This window comes from Peromyscus leucopus, chromosome 4 (genome assembly GCF_004664715.2).
Source record: "Peromyscus leucopus breed LL Stock chromosome 4, UCI_PerLeu_2.1, whole genome shotgun sequence".
In the NCBI taxonomy this organism is placed as follows: Eukaryota; Metazoa; Chordata; class Mammalia; order Rodentia; family Cricetidae; genus Peromyscus; species Peromyscus leucopus.
The window spans coordinates 39,177,518-39,198,177 of record NC_051066.1 but is presented as its reverse complement, the minus strand read 5'-3'; the positions used below and the strand labels follow the sequence as shown (position 1 = coordinate 39,198,177).

General features: G+C 36.6%; 1 protein-coding gene across 14 annotated transcripts in view; it reads right to left on the bottom strand.

The window, feature by feature from the left end:
* The window catches only part of Slc4a10 (solute carrier family 4 member 10), a 270,855-nt gene that overhangs the window by 150,865 nt on the left and 99,330 nt on the right, over nt 1–20,660 (bottom strand). For all 14 annotated transcript variants that reach the window (XM_028865674.2, XM_028865529.2, XM_028865911.2 and 11 more), the window contains exon 2: nt 17,353–17,434. In XM_028865674.2, the coding sequence (XP_028721507.1) occupies nt 17,353–17,434 (82 nt within the window). The remainder of the gene's footprint in view (nt 1–17,352; nt 17,435–20,660) is intronic.

Below are 20,660 nucleotides of genomic sequence, written 5' to 3'. Positions count from 1 at the left end.
TTTGCTAAAAGAAGAAGGAAGCATTAAATGAGTACTGGTCACATTTACCTGCCTTTGGTCCACATTTATATTCATTACCAAAGAAGATCCTTGTTAATGACTGTACTAGGTAGAAGGTAGAAATCTTGAAAGCCTCATAGTTGCACATGAAAAGAGGCATAGCTGGGTGGTGGTGTCGCATGCCTTTAATCCCAGCATGAGGGAGGCAGAGGCAGGTGGATCTCTGTGAGTTCGAGGCCTGCCTGGTCTACAGATTGAGTTCCAGGAAAGGCTCAAAGCTACACAGAGAAACACTGTCTCAAAAAAACAAAAAAAACAAAAAAAAAAAAAAAAACAAACAAAAAAAAACAAAAAAAAAGAAAAAGAAAGAAAGAAAGGAAAGAAAAAAGAAAAAGAAAAGAGGCATAGACAAGACCTCTAAATAGTTTAAAAGATAACGTGGCATGATATAGCCATACAACTCTTGGGCATATACTCAAAGGACTTTACATCCTACTAAGGAAATAGTTGTTCATCCACTTTCATTGCTGCTCTATTCATAATAACCAAAAATTGGAAAAAGCCTAGATGCCCACCAACTAATGAATAGATAATGAAAACATTATATATTTACACAATGATATTACTCAACCATAAAGAAAATTAAATTATAAAATTTAATTTTATAATTATTATAAATTTGCAGGTCAATGGATGAAGCTAGGAACAATCATCCCAATCATCCTGAGTGAGGTAATCTGGACCCAAAAAGACAAATATTGCATGTTTTCTCATATATATGAATGTTAGCTTTTAAACTTTCAATATATGTGCTACAATCCAAATAACCACTGAGGTTAGGTTCCTATTGTGAGACCAGGAAGGAGGACAGGATCTCCCAAGGAAGTAGAAATAGAATGTAGTGTTATGGCAAGATAAAGGGAAACTAGAAGAGAATGACTGAATAGGGAGGGGAACATAAAAGCAGGGTAAGGGAAGGAATATGGGGAAAGACAACTAACACTAAAAGCCTTTGGAAAAAGCATATGGAAACCTATACTGGAGAAGCATCCTGAAATATACATATATGAAAATAATCTGAATGGAGTCAACATATAGTGCAAGGGACAATGCCCTAATTAAATATGCCACCAAGTCAAACCCCCAGTGCCAGGGATGAGTTACATGTTGCAGAGTCATTGGCCAACAGGGTTCCATGGACTACTCCAAATATCACAACACTCTTGGTGGCTCTCAACAACCTGATGGTAGGTCCTTGTGCTAGAGACAATACTTACTTCTGCCATCAAGCACAGAGAAGTCACTGGTGCCTAACCAGAAGCTTCACATCCACTGACTAGGGTTCATGGTGCTGGAAATTACTCTTTGAGCTTCAGTCTCACATAGCTACAAATCCCATGATCTACAACAGTGACGTGTCTACAGATACACTGATGCAACAGTGGCACAGGTGTTATGGAATGACCAACCCCATTGTTATTGAATTTAAGGCCCATTCTATGAAGTGGCACTCATAACTTACGTTGTTTAAGTGACCAAGAACCTGAAGGTAATGGGCCTAGCAGAAAATTTACCATTATTCTGCTGAAGGAACATAGCAATAAAATAACTCATGTGGACCCCCACTAGGTTTCCTAGTGAGATCTGAGCTTGCTTTACTACCAGGGATGCATTAGGGAATGGCTTGACCATGAGCATTGTTATCAGGTGTTCGGAAGGGTCTGCACTTGGCTGTGCTAAGGGGAGGTCTTTGGCCCTGCCCCTTGGCATTCCTATAAAAAGTCCTTTTGAAGAGACAGAAGGGGATGGTGGATATTGACCCAGGCCCTCTCAAAACTATCCTGTTTCTGTCTGTCTCTTCTCCACACTATCTTTCTATCTAAATACTTCTTACCCTTCTCTCCTCAAGAGCACCCTGGGAAAAAGTAGGAGCTGGCCTCCCACAAACTCCTAATGAAATATTGCTATACCCATAGATCAGTACATTGCTCAATCCTCCATAAAAGAAGATTCTTCTAGCAGTAGACATGAATTAACACAGAGACCCACAAATAGACAATGTGCAGAGAGGGAGAGACTCTGTAGCACTTAGTCCTAAATGGGATGTCTTCATCAAACTCTTCCCCTCAAGGCTCAGGGATCTATGTGAAAGAGAAGGTAAAAAGGCTATAAAAGCAAGAGATGGTGGATGACTCTGAGAAAACCTAGACACAGCAGGATTAATGCACACACGAACTCTCAGGGTCTGTGGCAGTACATACAAGACCTGCACAGGTTCAACCCACACAAAATCTCAGCATTGGAAAGACAAAGTAGATTCAAAGTCTCACCTAGAGGTGAGAAGCTATTTGCAAGTCATACCTGCTGAGAAAGAGAAAATCAGTTTTCTTCAATGGAAGTACTGGGTATATCAACCACACCACCAGGCAGCTCCCATTCCTAGGAATAGTCAACACAAAATGAACTTGAATGTGTATTGGGTGGGGAGGGGTTGGTATCTGAAGGGGAGATTTTTGTCTTATGATTTTCTCTTTGTTTTGTTTTTGTGGATTTTTTTTTTTTGAGAAACAGAACATGAAGTTGAGTAGGGAGAAAAGTGCGGGAGGATCAGAGAATCTGGGAGGAGTTGGACAAGGGAGAAAAAGAGATTAAATATTATTGTATGAAAAAAATTAAATATAAAAAGAACCCAAAGTAACCATGTTAAAAAAGAAGCAAAGAGAAAGAGGAATCTATTCAATCACCTCTTGAGTCTGTACTTGACAAGATGACTTACTTTGACCAATGGGCATCAGCAAATGTGTCATAGAGACTTGAAGAGAGTTCATGCACATGGTTTCTACTCTATTGCTTTTGGAAATTCAAACCACCATGTAAGCTTGTTCAAATTAGGAGACTGAATGATGAGAGATCATGAACAGTCTTTGTTGACAGCTCTCCTGTTAGGCTGAGGAATAACCAGTCAGCTTCTGCTGACTATCATCAGCTGACTACAGATGCAGGAGTCTGCTAATTTAGGACAGAATAAATAACTAATAGATTTCCACCCAGACTGATGATCTGTAACTAATACCCTAGTTCACTTTTTGTTGCTGTGGACTTACCAAAAAACCAACTTGGGGAGGAAAAATTATATTCATTTTATATCCTATAATCCCACAATCAAGAGAAGACAGGTAGCTGCCACCCAGACATGGAAACAGCAGGAAAATAAGATATACAGAAGGAAGGAAGAAAGGAAGGAAGGAAGGAAGGAAGGAAGGAAGGAAGGAAGGAAGGAAGGAAGGAAGGAAGGAAGGAAGGAAGCCCTAAGGCAAAATGTAGATAAAGAGAAACAGATTAAAATAACAGCTAAGCTAATAAGACTGAGCATTCAAAATTAATAATAAATCTCCATGTCATGATATGGGAGCTGGTGGGGGCCCAAGAGAAAGTCTGTTACTGGAAGTAGGTACCATATTGACTTGAGTTAGCATTACTCTGTATTTACTTTATATATAGACACTGCACCCTTTATTACCCCTTTAATAGTTCTGCATAATGTACTCTGGATGATAAATATATGACAAAACGTCATATGAAAAGTTTAAGGGTTTTAAAAATAAGAACAGCTCTAAATCAACAGTATATGAAAATATGTCCAAACACAGAATTGGCATAAAAAACATGGCCTAATAAATGACTTTTTGACAAAAAAATAAATAAAACTTAAAGCAGCATGTAAGTAAATGCCAAGTAACTTAGTACTAGAGACAGATACAAGAGTTTAAAGCTAAAAAAAGAAAGTCTATAAATGTCTATAGTGTGCCATCTATTGTGCTAAATAATTTACTAATTAGATCTCCTTTGATCTTCACAAAATACTAGTTTCTTTAAATAGACATTGCAATAATTTATACTAGCAAAGAGAAACAGTTGCTTTTTATGATTTTTCTACAAAATTGTAGATTAAAGTGATTCACTCAGTTTCACAATACAGCTAAGCATTAATAGGGCCAATGCTCGGCCCAGTCATGCTACTCTAGTCACTGAAAACATTGAGTCACAGAGAAAGCACCTAGCTCTAGAAAACAGCAACCTTTACACATCAGGTCCATGGAGATAGGAGCATGGGGGGCAGCAATAGGGGTTACAGGGCATCACAGCTTGGTGAAAGCAAAGATGAAACTTTCTATACTTCCTGCCCCCAAATTTCCTTTTTTAAAAATGATCTTATACACATAATTTTCTACATTCAAAAGTAGTTTGGTCAACTCATCCTGATTTCCCTTTCTCACATGAATTTCTTAAATAGTTATATTATTTTGTGGATACCAAGTAAGCGCCTTCCTCTCAGTAAAGAATATTCAAAAGAATAACTGGGCAAAAGGCTGGAGAGATATGGCTCATTGGTTAAGAGTACTGGATGCTCTTCCGCAGGAACCTGGGTCAATTCCCAGCACTGATATGGAAGCTCACAACTGTCTCTAAATCCAGTTCCAGGGGATCTGGAACCCTCACACAGACATGCATACAGGCAAAACACCAATGCACATAAAATAAAAATTAAAAAATAAGTTATTAAAAAAGTAAATGGGCAAGTTGAGAGCAACAATGAGCTGAAATGAGGTTAGAATCACATGCTCTTCTGTACCTAGTTTGTTCTGGTTTGGCTTTGTTTTGTTTTGTTTTTGCTATTTTGTTTGTTGTTGTTGTTTCTTTTGTTCATGTTACAGTACATATTTTGGTCCTTCTTTCTTTCTTTCTCCCATTTCCATTCTGCCTAAACCAGCTTCACCCCTATAAGTTTCTTTCCCCTAATTATTATCTTGGGTTTGTTGAGTGTCCTATAGAATGTAATCAGGACTGTTTGTATGATTCTGAGCTTAGAACTAACCATCAGAGCCTGGTGGGCTTGCCAGTGGGTACACAACCTAATAGCATGCCTCCTCCTCTCCTAAACATGTTGGTTGCCAACAGATCAGTAGTATGTAGTAGAACCTGTGGATCTCTTCCACTTTTCCTAGCTGACTATCAGGAAGGCTCAACCCATTCTGCAACCCATTTTTCATCCTTTTATTTTAGACAGTATCTAAAGAATCCTTTAGTAAGAATGCAGGAAAAATCAAATCCCTTGCTTTGAGAGTTAAAGTCTGCAAATTATTTTTTGAAACAACTGATTTCTTACACGCAGCTAAACGGGCAGGAACGGGTAACCGCCACCAGCCCCCATCTTGAACAAATACTGTGGCTGCAAACTGGCAAGATTCCCATCTCAACAGCAGCCACTAGATGTGCATGCGTGCATGTGTGTGTGCACGTGTGCGTGTGTGTCTGTTATATGTGCTACAGTTCTCCTATGTAGATCAGAGAACAACTTGTGGGAACTGGTTTTCTCTTCTACCAACTAGGCCCTGTGGCTCCAACTCAAGTCATCAGACTTGGCAGCAAGCACTTTTACCCACTGATTTCATCTCACTAGCCCATACCTGTTTTTAAAGGGGCATATTAATGGGTCATCCTAATCACCACTACTAGAGAGCTACAGATTTAACAAATATGAAATAATAAATGAAAACATTACATTGCCATACATATTGCTATCATTCATTATTAAAACATACAGTAGTTATATAAAATTCAAATTTAACTTGGTATTCTATATATGTATCAGAAGGTAATTAAAATAAATTTTAAAGTTTTAATGTATTTTCCCTTTGTTGTCTCACACTTTAGATTGCACCAATCACACAATGACATGGAAGACCAAAAGTAAAAATTGCTTAATCTCAGTTGCATTGAGGTTTTCTTTAACCACAATCCCAATGTTATCTAACTATAGAGAATTGTTATCCTTCATTAGGTATTGTTGCATGAAACAGAACAATGCCTGGGAAGAACATGCTGGTGGTGTTAAGGAGGCTGGACGGTGGGAAAGACACATTAGGCAGTACACAGAAGACGACCAAGCGGAATAAATCAGTGGGAACGGAAAAGATGACACTAATATCAATTCAGAGAATTTAGTAACAACATACTATACAAAATAAGCACATAAAACTTTTAAATTGTATGGTCTTGGTTTTAGATAATAGAAAAGTTAAAAATTATACAACACATACATGAAACAAACAAAAGAAAGAGTTTAGAGAGCAAAAAATTATACAATTGCTGTCACTCATCAGAATGCATAATATATGTGAATAAAGTAACTAATAAAGTAACTTCAAGCTGTTGTTTTTGAGAAGGTGATTATTTTCCACTAAATATATTGTACCTGAGATTTAAAAGATATTTTTAAACACCTGGCATTTCTACTAGCTGCACTCAGAATGCTAAATTATGCTAGTACTTCTAGTAGCTAAGATACGCGTAAATCCTAGGAAACAATTTTCAAATAGAGAACTTTTAATTGAAAAATATTTCTATTTATAAAATATGTTTGTCTCCAGTATTAGTCCTAACTCTCTTCCATTTAAAATATTTATTTCGTGTTATCTGCATCACTAAACGTGCATATGACTTTCCATTACACAAAGGGAGGAGCTACCACCTCTCTAACTTCAGTGCTATGTCCTTCATCACTGGTCCTCTCCCACTTACTCCTAAACTATACCATCCTGCACATCACTCCCACATTACCTAATTCCAGGTACATCCAGATCGTATAAACCTGGATGTGAATTTTAGACCCATTAATAGCACAGGTGCCCATTTTTTGGTGTGTTCTGAGGATAAGAAAAATAAGTCAATATAAATAAGATTTTTTTATATTTTAAAATTGAAAATATATTTAACAAATTTTTAATGTAATGTCATCTTTGTTTCTTTTTTAAGAATTTTTTTCATTCATTTTACACATGAATCAGAGACCCCCCTCTTCCCTCATCCCACCTCCCCAACCTCCCAACCCAAACCACCTCCCAACCCCCCTACAAGAAGGCAAGACCTCCCATGGCAAGGTACATCTAGTAGAGGCAAGTCCAAGCCCTTGCCCCTGCCCCAAGGCTGCATGAGGTGTGCCATCATAGGTAGTGGGCTCCAAAATGTCCCTTCATGCACCTGGGATGGATTCTGATTCTATCGCCAGAGGGACCCCCAAGCAAATCAAGCTACAAAATTGTCTCACCATGTGAGGGCCTAGTCCAGTCCCATGCAGGCTCCACAGTCATTGATCCAACTTTCATGAGTTCCCACTAGTTTGGTTTAGTCATCTCTACAAGCTTCCCCTTCATGATCCTGATGTACTTGCTCATAGAATCCCTCCTCTCTCTCTCTCTCTCTCTCTCTCTCTCTCTCTCTCTCTCTCTCTCTCTCTCTCTCTCTCTCTCTCTCTCTCTCTCTCTCTCTCTCCAACTGGACTCCTGGAGATCTGCCTGGAGTTTGGCTGTGGATCTCTACATCTGCTTCCATCAGTCACTGGAGAGAAGCTCTGTGATGACAGTTAGGGTGTTCACCGGTCTGATCACTGTGGCAAGCCAGTTCAGTTCAAGCACCCTCTCCACTATTGCTAGTAGTCCAAGCTGGGGTCATCCTTGAGGATTCCTGGCAACTTCCCTAGCACTGGGTTTCTCTCTATCCCCATGAAATCTCCCTCCATCATGGTATCTCTCTCATTGCTTTCCCATTCTATCCCTGTTCCAGCTCAACCATCCCATTCCCTTATGTTCTCATACCCCATACACTACCCTCCATTGCTCACCCCTCATCCCCAGTTCACTCATGGAGATTTCATCTATTTCCCCTTCCCAGGGTAATCCATGCAACCCCCTTTGGGTCTTCCTTGTTAGCTAGCTTCTCTGGAGTTGTGAGTTGTTGTCTGGTTTTCCTTTGATTTACTTCTAGTATCCACTTATGAGTGGACACATACCATGTTTGTGCTTTTGAGTCTGGGTTACCTCACTCAGGTTGATATTTTCTAGTTCCATCTATTTGCCTGCAAACCTCATGATGTTGTTATTTTTCTCTGCTGAGTAGTACTCCATTGTGTATATGTACCACATGTTCTTTATCCATTCTTCAGTTAAAGGACATCTAGGTGATTTCTAGGTTCTGGCTATTACAAATAATGCTGCTATAAACATAGCTGATCATGTGTTCTTGTGGTATGATTGAACATTCCTTGGGTATATGCCCAAGAGTGGTACAGCTGGGTCTTGAGGTAGATTGATTCCCAATTTTCTGAGAAAGCACCATACTGATTTCTAAAGTGGCTAAACTAGTTTGCATTCCCACAAACAGTAGAGGAGTGTTGCCTTGCTCCACATCCTCTCCAATGTAGGCTGTCTTCAGTGTTTTTTATCATAGTCATTCAGACAGGTGTAAGATGGTATCACAGAGTCATTTTGACTTGCATTTCCCTGATGACAAAGGATGTTGAGCAATTCCTTAAATGTCTTTCAGTCATTTGAGATTCTTCTGTTGAGAATTCTCTGTTTAGCTCTGTAGCTGATTTTTTAATTAGATTGTTTGTTATTTTAATGTCTAGTTTTATTGAGTTCTTTATATATTTTAGAGATCAGCCCTTTGTCAGAGGTGGGGTTGGTAAAGATCTCTTCCCATTCTGTAGGCTGTCATTTTGTCTTTACCCTACAAAAGCTTCTCAGTTTCAAGAGGCCCCATTTAATTAATTAATTTAATTAATTGTTGTTCTCAGTGTCTGTGCTACTGGTGTTATATTTAGGAAGTGGTCTCCTGTGACAATATGTTCAAGACTACTTCCTACTTCTCTTCTATCAGAATCAGTGTAACTGGTTTTATATTGAGGTCTTTTATCCACTTGGACTTGAGTTTTGTGCATGGTAATAGATATGGATCTATTTGCAATCTTCTACATGTTGATGTCCACTTATGCCAGCACCATTTGTTGAAATTGCTTTCTTTTTTCCATTGTACAGTTTTTGCTTTTGTCAAAAATCAGGTTTCATAGGTGTGTGGGTTAATGTCAGGGTCTTCAATTCGATTCCATTGGTTCACTTGTTAGTTTTTATGCTAGTACCAAGCTGTTTTTATTACTGTAGCTCTATAGTAGAGCTTGTTGTCAAGGATGGTGATGCCTCCAGAGATGATTTTGTTGTACAGGATTCCTTTAGTTATCCTGGATTTTGTTGTACAGGATTCCTTTAGTTATCCTGGGTATTCTATTTTTCCATATGAAGTTGAGTATGTATTTTTCTTTCCAGGTCTGTGAAGAATTGTGTTGGGATTTTGATGGGGATTGCATTGTATCTGTAGATACCTTTGGTAAGATTGCCATTTTTACTATGTTAATCCTACCTATTCATGAGCATATGAGTTCTTTCCATTTTCTGATATCTTCTTCAATTTCTTCAAGGACTTAAAGTTCTTGTCATACAGGTCTTTCACTTGCTTAGTTGGAGTTACTCCCAAGGTATTTTATATTGTTTGTGGCTATTGTAAAGGGTGATGTTTCTCTGATTTCTTTCTCAGTCCATTTATCATTTGTATATAGGAGGGCTACTGATTTATTTTTGTGTTAATCATGTATCCTGCCACATTACTGAAGGTGTTTATCAGCTCTAGGAGTTCCCTGGTAGAAATTTTGTGGTCTCTTATGTATACTATCATATCATCTGCAAATAGTGAAAGTTTGCCTTCTTCCTTTCCAATTTGTATCCCCTTGATCTCTTTTTATTGTCTTATTGCTCTAGTTAGAACTTCAAGTACTATATTAAATAAATATGGAGAGAGTAGACAGCCTTGTCTTGTTCCTGATTTTAGTGAAATCACTTAGAGTTTCTCTCCATTTACTTTGATGTTGGCTGTTGGCTTGCTGTAAATTGCCTTTTTATGTTTAGGTATATTCCTTGTATTCCTGTTCTCTTCAAGACCTTTATCATGAAAAGATGTTGGATTTTTGTCAAAGGTCTTTTCAGCATCTAATGAAATGATCATATGATTTTTTTCTTTCAGTTTCTTTACATGGTACATTACATTGATGGATTCTCATATGTTAAACCATTCTTGCATCTCTGGGATGAAACCTACTTGATCACGGTGGATAATTTTTTGATGTGTTCTTGGAGTCAGTTTGCTAACATTTTATTGAGTATTTTTTGTTTGTTTGTTTTAAGACAGGGTTTCTCTGTGTAATTTTGGTGCCTGTCCTGGATCTCACTCTGTAGACCAGGCTGGCCTTGAACTCACAGAGATCCACCTGGCTCTGTCTCCCGAGTGCTGGGATTAAGGGCATGAGCCACCACCACCAAGCGAGTATTTTTGCATCAATGTTCATGAGGGGGATTGGTCTGTAATTCTCTTTCTTTGTTGCGTCTTTGTGTGGCTTGGGAATCAGAGTAAATGTAGCCTCATGAAAGAGTTTGGTAACGTTCCTTCTGATACTATTGTGTGGACCAATTTGAAGAGTATTTGTATTGTCTCTTTTTTAAAAATCTGGTAGAATTCTGTGTTGAAACCATCTGGTCCTGGGCTTTTTTTGATTGGGAGACTTTTAATGACTGCTTCTATTTCCTTATGGGTTATTGGTCTATTTAAATAGTTTATCTGGTCTTGATTTAACTTAGGTATGTGGTACCTATCCAGAAAATTTTCCATTTCTTTTAGATTTTCCAGTTTTATGGAGTACAGGTTTTTGAAGTATGACCTGATGATTCTCTGGATTTCCTCATTGTCTGTTGTTATATCCTCCTTCTCATTTCTGATTTTGCTAATTTGGATGTTCTCTCTCTCTCTCTGCCTTTTGGTTAGATTGGATAAGGGCTTGTCTATTTTGGTGACTTTCTCAAAGAACCAAGTTTTTGTTTCATTGATTCTTTGTACTGTTCTCCTTGTTTCTATTTTATTGATTTCAGTGCTCAGTTTGATTATTTCCTGGCATGTTCTCCTCCTGGGTGACTTTGCTTCTTCTTGTTCTAGAGCTTTCAGGTGTGCTGTTAAGTCATTAGTGTGAGATTTCTCCAACTTCTTTATTTGGGCATTTAGTGCTATGAATTTTCCTCTTACCACTGCTTTCATAGTGTCCCATAAGTTTGGGTATGTGGTATACCCATTTTCATTGTTCTCTAGGAAATCTTTAATTTCTTTCTTTATTTCTACTTGACCCATTGATGACTCAGTTTAGCATTATTCAGTTTCCATGAGATTGTAGGCTTTCTGTAATTTTTGGTTGTTGAATTGTGGTTGTTGAAATCTGACTTTAAGCCATGGTGGTCCAATAGACTGCAGGAGGTTATTCCAATTGTTTTGTATCTGTTGAGATTTGTTTTGTGACCGAGTATGTGGTCAATTTTAAAGAAGGTTTCATGGGTTGCTGAGAAGAAGATATATTCTTTTTTGTTAGGGTGGAATGTTCTATAGATATTGATTAAGTCCATTTGAGTCATAACATTTGTTAGGTCTCTTGTTTCTCTATTAAGTTTTGAGCTGGCAGATCTGTCCAGTGGTAAGAGTGGGGTGTTGAAGTCTCCCACTATTAATGTGTGTGGTTTTATGTGTGATTTAAGCTTTAGTAATGTTTCTTTTACATATGTGAGTGCCCTTGTATTTTGGACATAAATGTTCAGAACTGAAACTTCATCTTGGTAGATCTTTCCTGTGATGAGTATGTAATGTCCTTCTTGATCTCTTTTTATTGATTTTATTAGGATAGCTACATCAGCTTGCTTCTTAAGTCCATTTGATTGGAAAGTCTTTTCCCGGCCTTTTACTCTGAGGCAGTGTCTGTCTTTGAAGTTGAGGTGTGTTTCTTGTATGCAGCAGAAAAATGGGTCCTGGTTTTGTATCTATTCTGTTAGCCTGTGTCTTTTTATAGGTGAATTAAGTCCATTGATACTATAGGATATTAATAACCAGTGATTGTTCATTCCTGTTATCTTTTGGTAGTAGTATGTGTGCATTTCTCTTCTTTGGGGTTTACTGCTGTGGGGCTATCTATTGCCTGTGTTTTCATGGGTGTATCTGACCTCCTTAGGTTGGAATTTTCCTTCTAGTGCTTTCTGTAGAGCTGAATTTGTGGATAGGTATTGTTTAAATCTGGTTTTGTCTTGTAATGCCCTGTTCACTCCATCTATGGTGATTGAAAGTTTTGCTGGGTATATTAGTCTAGGCTGGCATCTATGGTCTCTTAGTGTCTACATTACATCTGTCCAAGACCTTCTGGCTTTCAAAGTCTCCATTGAAAAGTCGTGTGTTATTCTGATGGGTCTGCCTTTATAAGTCACTTGGCCTTTTTCCTTTGCTGCTCTTAATATTCTTTCTTTATTCTGTATGTTTAGTGGTTTAATTATTATGTGGCAAGGGGTCTTTTTTTTTAGGGGTCTAGTCTGTTTGGTGTTCTATAGGCTTCTTTTATCTTCATAGGCATTTCCTACTTTAAGTTGGGAAAGTTTTTCTTCTATGCTTTTGTTGAATATATTTTCTGTGCCTTTGAGTTGGTATTATTCTCCTTCTTCTATCCCTATTATTCTTAGGTTTGGCCTTTTCATGGTGTCCCAGATTTCCTGGACATTTTGTGTTATGATTTTTTTGACTTTGGTGTTTTCTTTAACTGATGAAACTATTTCCTCTATTGTATTCTCTACACCAGAGATTCTTTCCACCATCTCTTGTATTCTGTTGGTTATGTTTGCATCTGTGGTTCCTGTTTGTTTACTCATATTTTCTATTTCCAGCATTCCCTCTGTTTGTGTCTTCTTCAGTGTTTCTATTTCACTTTTAAGGTCTTGAACTGTTTCCTTCACATGTTTAATTGCTTTTGCATTGTTTTCTTGGCTTTCTTTAAGGATTTCTTCCAATTTTTTGTTTGCCTTTTCCTCAATTTCTTTAAGGGAATTTTTCATTTCCTCTGTAGAGGCCTCTAGCATCTTCATAAAGTTATTTTTAAGGTCACTTTCTTCTGCTTCTTCTACATTGTGATGTTCAGGTCTTGCTGTTGTAGGGCTAGGTTCTGGTGATGCTATATTGCTCTTTATGTTGTATGTATTTTTGCACTGGTATCTATCCATCTCTTCCTCCAATAGGTGCAAGAGCTGCCTATGACTGAGCAAGCTACTATTAGTTCAATCTGTGCTTGCTGTGTCTGTGTTTCAAGAGGCCCCTCTGAGTTCAATCTTAGCTCTTTGTCTAATTTGAGCTGGCAGATTCTGTATCTCAGGGAGCTGCTCTTAGTCCAATTCAAGCTAGCTGATTCTCTAGCTCAGGAAGTCACTCTTGATCTTACCAGGGCTCTTGGTTCAGTCAGAGCTGATGGATTCTGTGTCTCCGGAAGCCTCTCTTGGTCCAATGAGAGCTGGCAGATTCTGTGTCTCAGGAAGTTACTGAGGTAACAAGCAGGTGGATATTGTGGTATGCAGTAGGTCTTGTAGATTACAGGGTCCAATGAGGGGGGGGGCTGCTCGCAGGAGTTTTCCCTGCTGGCTGGCAACTGGGGCAGAGTTGAGTAGTGGTTCCTGGGGAGGGGCTGTGTCCCAGGGCCTGGGTCTCAGAGCTCATCTTTGTTTCTATGAGTAATTTTATCACAAATGACTTAGTTATAATCATTACCTTCTAAGACAGTGGTTCTCAACCTGTGGGAAAATCTCCCAATACATTTGGGAGTTGCATATCAGGTATTACATTATGATTCATAACATGAGCAAAATCACAGTTATGAAGTAACAATAAAAACAATTTTATGGTTATGGGTCACCACAACATGAGGAACTGTATTAAAGAGTTACAACATTAGGAAGGCTGAGAACCACTGCTCTAGAATGAAAATGCCTACTCACAGACATCAGTGAATGTTATAGAATATTTGTTTACACTGTAAAGATGAGTCTCTGCTTAAGGCACCTTGTGATAGTTTAATAAAGAGCTAAATGGCCAATAGTTAAGCAGGAGAAAATAGGCAGGACTTCTATGCAGAAAGAGAGAAACTGGGAGCAGGAATCTAGGGGCAGATTTTGCTAGACTCTGAAGAAGTCAAACATATGGTATAGAATAGAAGTAACTGAGCCATGCAGCAAAATGTAGATTAAAAGAGATGAGTTAATTTAAGTTATAAGAGCTAGTTGGAAAAAAAGCCTAAGCTAAGGCCATACTTTCATAACTCATAAATTTCTGTGTCATTAACTGGGGGCTGGCAATCCAAAGATAGTCCAACCAGAAAGCTTGCTACAAATGAAGAAAAATCCAATTGTGTCCTGACAATTGGAAAACTCCTTTACTAATCATTCTATATTCCCTAATAATGCTTGACACAGAAAATGTTTGTAATAATGCAGCTATAACAATTACATTATTCCTCAATAATGCATTTTATATCTAAAAGGATAATTCAGTATTTTGCTATAGTTATTTGTGAATTATTAAGCATTAATTTTTCATTTATCTGTCAGTGGCTTATCCATGTCAATATTTAAACCCAAGATGTTTTTTTCCATGAAACTGAACATATTTCTAGGCTAATTTCTTTTGGTGTTGGGTCTCTTGGTGTATTTTTTAGAGAGGATAAGCATAACTCTTCAAACATAGTCAATGTACTTTGTGAAACCAAATACCAACTTAGCATTACTATAAAATGTATCAAAGCAAAGGCAGATAGACATATCTAACCATCACATACAAAATCCCAACCTGTAATATTAATGCAGTGATTGCATCCTCTAAATTTAGAGTCAGTACCTACTTATGGAATTACATATAAAACCAAATGCCTCTTCTTTCTGAATTCATAATGATTAAATGTGAAATTGTATGTCAGTTTGCTCCTGACTGAATAGAATTGATTCCTTAAAATATAGCTGGGTCAGAGAGTCCCAAAGGAAGGGTAATGGGCTGAGAAGAGAGGGCTGTCTGAGGCAAGCTGTCTGAAGACTAGAAGGACCATAATGAAGGAGGAGGGGAAAGAGTGCACAGGTGGCTGATTGGGATCCTCACCATGTCTGGTGGCTGCACGTAAGTCTCGGGGAACCTCAGAAAAGAGGGAGCAGAAAGACTGTAAGAATGAGAGGACCAAGACATCTGCTAAGAGACTGTGTCTTCAATATAAGTCAGGAAATCTGCATCCTTGAAATTCCAACAGTATGGCAGCCTAATCAAGACCTGAATAATAATATAACCAGTTAACATGCCAGTGTACATAGGATAAATATCACATGGCCCTACCCCTAGAAGAAGAAATACAGGACTCAAATGACTGCTGAGAGAAGGAGAATCAATTTTCCCCAGGAATGAGACCCCTAATTTATAATCTAATACCAAGTGGTCAGCACTAAAAACATATAACAGGAGCAACATTAAATAGATTCAGTCAGTTTTATTTATATATGTCTATGTATGTCTACGTATAATAATTAGAAAAAAAAAGATCTACCTAGGCTCTGCTGTCATATGTCTCTACCTCTCTCTCTAACTTCTACCTATTAGTGTGTTTTACAGGAAATACAGATAAATGATACATGTAATATCCTGCTGACACAAGCTTTTTCTTTTTTGATTTTATAAAAATCAAATACTCTTGCCAATATTAACAGAAAGGTGAGGAAAGAACAATTCAAGAATCTGAACTGATGGTTTCTTTTTGTTTTGACCTTCAGAGAGTAAACAAAAAGATATTTCAGTGGGAAAGACAAAATGGCCTATCAACATATGCTACAGCATTCTCATTTAAAATTTTTTTAAAGACTACTTCAGGAGATGCACTTTCCCTAGACATCAACACGGGATGCCAGGGAGCCTTCAGTTGGTAGATCTGACTCTGGTATCTTTATGGTGGTGGGCTGGTTAGCACAAGGACACTTAAAGACAGGTGTGTGAGATCTTTAGTGCAGGATGTTTGTAATGATCCTCAGATCTTTGTCTTTGTCCTAGGGATTCTAAAATAATTTCCCCCATGGAAGTAGACTGCTTCATCACTTCTTCTACAGCCAATTCACTGTGTTTAGGAAGTGAAACTTTATATTATCTCATTTTAAGTTGTAAAGCCTGTAACTTTTCCTATTCTGCCTTGTTCTGCTATACTTAGAATCAAAAGGATTAATGTAATTATGCCCTAAACAACATGGGTTGTGAAATATAAGCCTTAGTTTTTAATTCTAACAGTGTCTCTACACATGCTCTTTACATGATTAAAGTGAAATAAATGAGGAAGGCTAAAGGAAAAACAGTAATATTTTTGTATTCAAATCCAAGGAAAATTATTTTATATGAAACATTACAACTTAAATGTTCAAGGATTTTTAATCTTTAATTTATACAATAAAAAATGGGTGGTATAGCAAATCACTAGGCTCATTCAACAAGTGTGACCTTCTTGGAGCTGGATATTATTTTCTGTGTACCATACAAAATATCTGTAACAATGTATTATTTCAACAATGTCGGTATTGATAAAAGTTGTTTCCAAATATTATATCAACTATCATGCTGTGGAATTATTGCAACTACAGATAAGACTCAAAAATTATTAAACTAATTGCAATTTAAAAGCTTATATTGCAATTCTTAAATTGAAAAACAGTCTGCTTTTTAATGCTTAAATTGAAAAACACTTAATGGATAATTAATTCTGATTACCTATACTGAAGACTACACAGGTTTTACCTCTCATTCAAATAACAAACATTATATACCTTATATATAATATATGAAAAAATTGAAAGTAAAAACATAGAATTTAATTCTGTATGAACATTAAATCATAGTGTGATAATTGCTGATACTATGCTACTCAATTCCTAGGTATTAGTTGAAATACTATATCCTGGTTTTCTAAAAATCCTTAATATATATGCATTACTATCAGTGTGCTAACAATTGAGAGAATTGAGATGCAGAAGTTTAACTAAAGGCCCTATGTTAATGAAGGGACAGACCTGGCATTTGACCTGCTGCAGTCTGCTGTTAGAGTGTGTATAATTAAACATTAAAATGTACTGTCTATATTAGCAGTCCCTCTCATTGAAGAGAACACATAGAAATGGAGTTTCTTTCTCTTTCTGATACCTGATAGAATACCAGGTGTCTGAAATTCTCTTCTATTGGCAGCCAACTCTGATAACAGGCTCTTCTTTTCCTAGCATATCACATATGATACGAATATTTATTTTTCTTTTCATCATATAATTAATTATAATCATTGGAACAGGGATTATAGAAAAGATGGCACCAAACAGTCTCTAGAATATTGAATTGATTGAACAAATAACTATGTATGAACAATTACTTCTCACCATTTTCAACCTGCCTGTTGGTATTCTATACTGTACCAGAACAATAATATCTACATCACACCAGCACACCATCATTACTTCCATATCAACATTTTCAATATTCCACAATTGAAAATTTTACATTTCTCATTAAAATGCCTATGGAAAGTATATCACCCATCCCACCAAAATAATGTCTCACCTTCTAAATCTTCTTTCTCAAAATGTGTTTTGAGAATAGAACGTGTTCCACCTCTATCCACAACTGCTTCTTCGTCATTTCTCTATAGAGTAAGAAAAAATAAAATAAAATAAAATAAAATAAATACATGTATACCTATTCTCTTAATTTCAAAAAGTAAGCCTTAATATGACCAACTATTTAGAGATTTAGTCTGCTAGATTGTCAACTGTTGGTTTAAAAGAGAAGCTAAAATAAATTTGGTCATATATTCAGAGTAGTAAATTATTTGACTTAACATTGACAATAATACATTTCTGTTGGCATCATTTGTTAGTGAGATGAAAACAGAAAACATATCTTGTCAATTTAGTAACAGTTATATTTTATCCCCAATAAAGAACTGCTATTAACAAGATCACATTTTTAACTATACAGGGAAAATATGAAAATCATTAGTATTGACAACACAAATGTTATGGCAGGGTGAAATGATTCCACTTCCATGAAAAATTGATCTAGTCCCTTGAAAGCAATTAGTAGGCAATTATTAGATAATGAAAACTCTAATTACTTTGCTTCAGTGTGAGACACCTTATTGAACAAGATATTAAATTATTATCATGCCCATTAAATCTTCATTTAGTTTCCAGATATATTTTCCAGTTTAGAATGGCTGGACAGATACTAGATATATAAACATTGTACACATTCTCAAAACATACTAAATAATTTGGAATTTAGCAAAATAAGGGGAAAGTATTTAAAATAATTGATTTGACCACACAGGATGAAAAATAATACAAAATACTGAATAAAGTGAAACTATTTCCAACTTTTATCTGCTCATGGAATATATATAAAAATTGATTCTAAAATGAGCACTAAATTTATATAATAGGAGAAACACTCAAAAGAATGAAGCTTCTGGGCTCTATTTCTAAGTCAATTCTAGTAAATGACTATTTAAGATGAAAAAAATCTTTAAAAACCAAAGAGTGCACTGTAAACGAGAAGAACCTTTTCCTTCTATTCAACCGACAACTTTGAACCATCGAATACTGGTGACAACTTGCTTTCACTGAAAAGGCAATCTTTGCCTAAGTCCAATAACATGTCATTATCTCTAAGGACAACTAGACCTGGGACCCGCAAAACAGAACTAATCACCAAAGGCAAGGCAGGTATGCTTAGCATAAGACAACAAAATCAAAACAGTGATAAAATGGTCTGATTCACAGAGATCAAGGTGTTCTAGAAGGGAGGCAAATGGGCAGTCTACTGAAGTGTTGTCAGACATATATTAATGAATAAGTTCCAGGCTACATAAGCCAAAGGTCTAGTTAGAATCATCAAAACATAGCTACTCAGTAAGTTCCCACACTTGATTCAATGTACAACTCTGAAGGCTTGAATAAGGGAAAATACAAAACAACCTGAGCAAAAATTCTGCTACACTGACCCAAAATTATAATCTGTATTATAATCATCTCCAAAAGAACACACCTTCTTTTACCAAGACAACTAAGCACTGAAAAAAAGGAGACAAACACACGGGAGTTGCTGGGGCCTGTCCCTGAACCGACACTAAGAACAGGGAACTTAGCCAGAGGGGGGCTGGATGACTGTAAGTAATCTACAGAGTTACAGCTTAAGTCCATCTTGTGGGTCCAGCAGGTTTCCGAACCCAAGCTGTTGTCATTTCTCAAGTTGTCGAGTGAATAACCAAAAGAGACAAGATTATGATTAGAGAAGTGTTCAACAGGAGAGTGACGGTTTTCTCTTCAAGTCAGTCCCATGCGTATATGATGGCTGAAAGGAAGACACCAATATAAAGAACTAAGACACGTAGGGGAAAGTAAATTAACATTTTTATTTTAGCAAGTTCCAGAAAAGGAAATGGGATTGATCTAAGTGCAAAGCCACTGTGAAGGGACTCCATTTTTCTGAGATCTAGAGGGAAGATCAGGAGAGCTGATGTGTAGTCAGAGATATTCTGAGAAAAAAAGAGAACATCAAGTAGAGAATTCCTGCTGCACAACCTCGGAGCCTGGGTGACAGAGGCTGTGTCATTTTCCAACATAACAAACTGAGTAACATTAAAGAAATGAGCCACAGATAAGAGTAAACACCCAAAACACATGCATCATATATTACATAGAAATCCACTAACATGCACAACTTTTACATTTGATCAGTTATTTTTTAAGTTGGAAAGCAAAAATATTAAAATCTGAAGAAGAAGCAATACAAAAACTAAAGATGCAATTTATATAATTTTTCTGGACACAATAAAAATCAGTCCATTTAGAAATGATTATTACTAATAAATTTATAAATTACTTTATTATATGTATAAAATATATTCAAATATGTATCACACTTAAAAACATTCCTGTTCTTTCACATGTTTTTAGGCCAAAAACTAAGTCAGACATCCACACTGAAAGACCAAGAAAGCACTGTCCCACTGAACTGCTATGTATCTATCATATACAAATGACAAATTGGGAAGGAGACCAAACTAATGGCCTCATCTATACAAATGATTTGGCTTCTATGTCTCACAATTATACTTGACTTTGAAAAATAGGGTTATAGATGTATTTCAAACTAAAGCTATAGCCCTAGCCATTCAAATAAATTAAAATATTTCTTTGAAATAAAAATGAAGCTATATTGAAAATGTGTTTGACTTGATGTGTTTCATTTTGAGGTTTTTACATACATAACTCCCTTAAATGTTCACTGAATATGCAATGAAGATATTAAATGAATGATTTGGGGGGACTGAAAAATATCCAAGATGTAAATAGCTATTTATTCATATATTTAAAGTCTTCTACTTTGGTTATGGGTCAAAGGATCAATTATTAAAGAGACCTTATGCATCAATTCTTTTTCCCTTGTTACCCCTCAAATAGTGAACATGAATTGTGATACAGGTAATGTGAAGAGATCTATGGCTATGCTTTGAAGCCACTTTGAAGTTATTCCCAAATGTATTATGATGAACCTTAATTTTATATTGAGCCTCTCTAGATGTTTCTAAACATCAGACATACAAATGCATCCTACCTTCCATAATTATTTATCTATTTATGGATCAATTTTATCATTAACATTTCCCAGGGGTGAAATACACACACACACACACACACACACACACACACACACACACACACACTTCAACGTTCTTTGAAAATTGCATGTGTTTTGGTCATAATCGCCCCCTACAATTTCTCTGCTCACTCAACATTGTGTTCTTTTAATTTTTTTTTTTTTTTTTTTTTTTTTTTGGTTTTTCGAGACAGGGTTTCTCTGTGTAG